The sequence below is a fragment of the Sinocyclocheilus anshuiensis genome, unplaced genomic scaffold (genome assembly GCF_001515605.1).
Source record: "Sinocyclocheilus anshuiensis isolate Anshui unplaced genomic scaffold, SAMN03320099.WGS_v1.1 scaffold736, whole genome shotgun sequence".
NCBI classification, from domain to species: domain Eukaryota; kingdom Metazoa; phylum Chordata; class Actinopteri; order Cypriniformes; family Cyprinidae; genus Sinocyclocheilus; species Sinocyclocheilus anshuiensis.
Genome location: NW_015558585.1, coordinates 271,936 through 277,510, shown reverse-complemented (window position 1 = coordinate 277,510; position 5,575 = coordinate 271,936). Strand labels below are relative to the sequence as shown.

At 41.2% G+C, this 5,575-nt stretch overlaps 1 protein-coding gene across 1 annotated transcript in view; it reads right to left on the bottom strand.

The window, feature by feature from the left end:
* Positions 1-562: 562 nt before the first annotated feature.
* LOC107679861 (heparan sulfate 2-O-sulfotransferase 1-like) overlaps positions 563-5,575 on the bottom strand; it is an 80,200-nt gene continuing 75,187 nt past the window's right edge. The window contains exon 7 of the mRNA XM_016475569.1: positions 563-1,239. Coding sequence (XP_016331055.1) covers positions 1,013-1,239 — 227 coding nt within the window. The 3' untranslated portion in view covers positions 563-1,012. The remainder of the gene's footprint in view (positions 1,240-5,575) is intronic.

Here is a 5,575-nt window from a genome sequence, read left to right as displayed (position 1 = left end):
CATCAGTGCGCACGCGTCTTTCACGCAGCATACAGCGGTGTTGTGCATTTTGACCAGTTGATGGGAAAAGTATTCTTAAAATGCATTCAAAATTCTGAATAACTTGTAATATATAATTATTCTCGGTATTTATAAGAGCCCACGATAACAATATCGTGCATATTAATTACCGTGATATATCGCATTACCGAAAACCAGCACAAGTCTAGTTGAGACCAAGTTACCTTAAGTCAATACTCTGCTACTAGATGATACTTGAACCTGTCCAAAACAGTCTCTGTCTGAACAATGAAACAATGAAAGATGAAAGTTCATCTTAGAGGTCAGTTTAACGTTTAACTGTTCTGTCTTCAGGAGATGCAACGAAAAAAAAAAGCACCAGTGGGATCCCCCCCAAAAAAGTCTATTTTCTAAATAACTAGTTTAAAACTCTACAACTTTGAATTTCTTACAACCATTTGGTCCAATTACATAAAATATACATGTAAATACAATTTGTACAGATATGAAATCTGTTTTACCACATTCTAAACTCTAGCTACAATACCTTTTACTAAAGTCTGTAAACACTGTTCATGGCATTCTATGAAAAATGAATATACACGATGCAAGAAAGAGTTAATTCACAAAACCACAGTTAATAGTAAAATAAGGAGGTGCTCCTAATGTACCAAACGTCTGGTACCAAAAGCAGCACCCTTTTGACCCTGTTCAGAATTGATTTTTCACAGCAGTGACTGATGGCCAAAGAGGTTCTGTCATTTTCTTTTGGAAGGCATGATGAATTACATGAAAATTTGATGTCGATGTCACAAATGTTTTCACTGCTGTGAAAGTCCATATAAAGATACTGGGCTTGATATCGAGCGTCACAGTCAGCACTTGTGTGAAGTCTCTCAAAAAACATACTCTAAAATGCTTGGCCCCTCTTCCAGGCATTTCTTCTTCTCTTCCCAGTGAAAGTGACAGAACAGTACATGAACAGGCCAAATGGACCATGCTAATGTCAACTCTAGTTTACTTTTGGATAGATTTTCTCGTAAAAGAAGTTCTGAGCCAGCAGGTAAAGCTCGCCGTCTTTTTCCCTGACGCTGTGAGCGCGCACAAACTGAAACTGTTCCAGTGCAAACTCATAGAACTCGTTCTCCATCTTCCATATGTTGGACTGCTGCAGCTTTGAGATGGACTCTTTAGTGGGAGGTTTCTTCTCGCTCGTTTTCCTCAAGTGAGACTTCTTGCCTGCAGTTTAAGTCAAAGACAAAATAAAATGCAGGTCACTCAGGAGGTTGCACTGGTTTGTATAATTAAAAAAATATTCAATGCTGAATATCTGAATAAAATAAACACATCAGGGGATTTTTTTTAAACTAATAGCTTGAATTTTAAATTCATAGGTTGATGAATTTTGATGAAATATTGATGAAAATATGATGACATATTTTGAACTATATGATACGTTCAAAAATCATAAATATATTGTGATGTATTAAAGTTTGGTTGGAAAATTGACAATCTGTAATTTCATATTTTAGGAATTCATATATAATGCAATTTCATATAACAAAGCGTTTTATTGCAGGTTCATGGTGTAATGTGCTTTATATACAGTAGCTACAGTTCAAAGGTTTGGGGTCAGTAAGTTATTTATAATGACATTTATAATAATAATAATAATAATTAATAATAATGTATGCATTTTGCAGACGCTTTTATCCAAAGCGACTTACAGTGCATTCAGGCTATACATTTTTTACCAGTATGACATTATATAACATTTTATAACATTTATAATGTTACAAACGATTTATTTTATAATGTTACAATGATTTCTGAAAGTTAATGTGACACTGAAGAGTAAAAGTGGCCGCAATACTAACTACAGCTATAGCAGAATAAATAATGGCTGCTGAAAATTAAGCTTTGTCATCACTGAAATAAATCACATATTAAAAGATATTAAAATAGAAAATAGTTACTGTTTTACAGAGAGTTCTCTTCTACAGTGAATAATGTGAAATGCAATTGTTTTATAAGCTTGTTGCTTCACAGACCAGCAGAATTAGCAGTATTTTCAACTGACAAGCCTCCAACTTTAAAGCCAAGGCTCAAAGAAAATCCTGAGTTTTTCCACTGCTTAAAGGGATAGTTCACCCAAAAATGAAAATTTGATGTTTATCTGCTTACCCCGAGGGCATTTATAAAAAACTGTGAATATATTTTAAATATAGTATATTCCTGTGATTGAAAGCATTTTGAGCATCTTTACTCCAGTCGTTGTGGAAACCAATATATTACCATTCAAATGTACCATAAAAAAAAAAAATGTAATGAAATTTTATTTATTTTTATAAATATTTTTATTCAACAAGGACAAATTAAATTGATAAAAAGTGTCAGTAAAAACATTTCAGTAAAGTCATGTTACAAAAGATTTTATTTCAAATAAATGCTGTTATTTTGAACATTTTGAAATATTCAAAGAATCTTGAAACGTAAAATGTATCACGGTTTCCACACAAATATGCAGCAGAAACAAATGTGTTCAATATTGATTATAGTAAGAACCATCATTAATAATAATTAAGCACCAATAATAATTGATCATTACAGAGCAGCAGATTAGGATATTAGAATGATTTCTGAAGGATCATGTGACACTGAAGTCTGGAGTAATGGCTGCTGAAAATTCAGCTTCGTCATGAAAGGAATAGATTGAATTTTAAAAATATATTAAAATAAAAAACTGTTATTTTTAATTAAAATAATATTTCTCAATATTACTGATTGAGCACCAATAATAATTGATCATAACAGAACAGCAAATCAGCATATTAGAATGATTTGTGAAGGATCATGTGACACTGAAGACTGGAGTATTGATGCTGAAAATTCAACTTTGATCACAGCAATAAATTACATTTTAACATGCTGTATTGTGCAAAAGTCTTAGGCCACTAGTTTTTTCACCAACAAAAATGGTTTTAAGTCAGTTATTTCTATCTTTTGCTGTGTCAGACTTAGAAGGAAATATCCATTTCCAAACATTTCTTTTGCCATTCATTGTAATAATCCAGTGAGATTTTTTTTTATGCACAAGGAGTCTGACGGCAGCCAGTGCTCCACACAGAGATCTGATCTCACCTTCATCCAGTCCGTCTAAGATTACATGAAGAAACAGAAAAAACTGAGACAGACTAAATCCAGAAGAACTGTGACAACGTCTTCAAGACGCTTTAAGAAACCTAAACTAGTGGCCTAAGACTTTTGTACAATACTGCATATTCACATAGAAACAGTTATTTTTAACTGAAATAATATTTCTCAATATTACTATTACTGCAGCCTTGGTGAGCAGAAGAGACTCATTTCAAAAACACTGAAAACCTTTGACTGGGAGTGTGTGTGATACATATGGGTCGTGTAAGTCATTAAAGAAAAAAAAAATGGCATTAAAAAAGCAATAAATTAGATTTGACGATACCTGCAGAAACCCTGTATAGTATAGGGCCATTGTGAATATCTTTCTTCCACTGAACACAAAAGGATAATTATGTTTTTTAATGTTCTAGTCATTCTTTTCCATGCAATTACAATGAGCTTTCAAGCTTCATAACTGATGCAAAAGAACCATAAGTACATGTATAACTTGAGAACTGGATCAGTCCGGTTCATGAACAAAATGTTCAAAAGGGTTTCCAAATGAATTCATTTCAACCAATTAATTGAAAAGATTTGACTAAGAATTATTCATCTACAAATCATACATTGTTAAGGTACTTCTTTCATGGGCTGTCATGAATGTTTGAATTTGACCTTCAGGCTGTTTCTCAATCTCACACAAAACTATTGTATTCACCTTTTGTGTTACATGTGTGGTGAGTATCCCAGTTCCAGATCAGCGTCGCCCTGGAAACGCCAGGGGCAAATGGAAGAGGTCATCCACCGCCTGACTGAGCTCTCGGCCCGCCAGCAGCAGTTTACCGAACGACTGGCCGCACGACAGGAGTATACTGACCTGGTCGTGGAACAACTGCAGGCCAGCGTGGCGGGGTGCATGCCCCTCCCGGAAGCGCCCATCAAGGCTCACCAATACCTCGTCCGGTTCACTACCCGTCATCGATGTGCCCTTCGAGCGGATCGGGATGGATCTGGTGGGACCGCTGCCGAAGTCTGCCCGGGGACATGAGCACATCCTGGTCATCCTGGTCGCCAAGAACATTGCCCGAGAACTATTCCTGCTGGCCAGTCGAGTCGGGATCCCAAAGGAAATCCTGACTGACCAGGGTACCCTCTTCATGTCCCGGGTCATGGCGGACCTCTGTCACCTCCTCAAGGTTCAACAGATGAGGACGTCGGTCTACCACCCGCAGACGGTTGGCTTGGTGGAGAGGTTTAACCAGACGCTCAAACGGATGCTGAAGCGGGTGGTGGCCGAAGATGGGCGTGACTGGGACCTCATGATCCCGTACGTGCTCTTTGGAGTCCGGGAAGTACCACAGGCCTCCACAGGCTTCACCCCCTTTGAACTGCTGTTTGGGAGACAACCCAGGGGCCTTCTAGACGTCGCTCGGGAAGCGTGGGAGAACCAACCCGCCCCCCTTTGTAGCCTCGTAAAGCACGTGCGGGAAATGAGGGAAAGGATTGACCGAGTCATGCCTCTGGTTAAAGAACACCTCGTGACAGCCCAGCGCCCAGCAACGCCTGTACAACCGGCCCGCCCAGGCCCGGGAGTTCCAGCCGGGCAATCGGGTGGTGGTACTGGTCCCGACAGCTGCGTGTAAATTCCTAAGCCCGCTGCGCTGTCCCATACCGGCCCTCCAGTAGTGGACGTGGAACCGCAGCTGTCGGCGACCCAGAAAGCGGAACTCGAGGCCCTGGTCAGTCAGTTCCAGGATGTGTTCAGTGAGACCCCGGGTAGAACCACGGTCATCGAGCACGAGGTCCGCACACCACCAGGAGTCGTAGTCCGGCAGCGGCCCTACCGGATACCAGAAGCTCGCCGGCCGGCTATAGAGGAGGAAGTCAAGAAGATGCTCCAACTGGGAATCATCGAGCCCTCCCGTAGCCCCTGGGCCAGCCCAATAGTGATGGTTCCAAAGCCGGACAACACCCCCCGTTTCTGTAACGACTTCAGGAAGGTGAATCAAGTTTCCGCTTTCGACGGATATCCCATGCCGCGGGTGGATGAACTCTTGGACCGGCTGGGCAAGGCTCGATACATCAGCACCTTGGACCTCATTAAAGGATATTGGCAGGTGCCCCTCTCCCCGGGCTCCCGGGAGAAGACGGCTTTTAGCACTCCCAACGGCCACTGGCATTACCGGGGGCTACCCTTCGGCCTACACGGGGCACCAGCCACGTTCCAGCGGTTGATGGACATCTTGCTCCGGCCCCACCAAGCCTACGCCGCGGCTTACCTAGATGATGTCGTCATACACTCGGAGGGCTGGGAGACTCACCTGGAGCGTCTACGGAGGGTGTTGACAGAGCTCCGGCGGGCTGGCCTGACGGCCAACCCCAAGAAGTGCCACCTCGGCCTCACCGAAGCAAAATACCTGGGGTACAAGATTGGAAG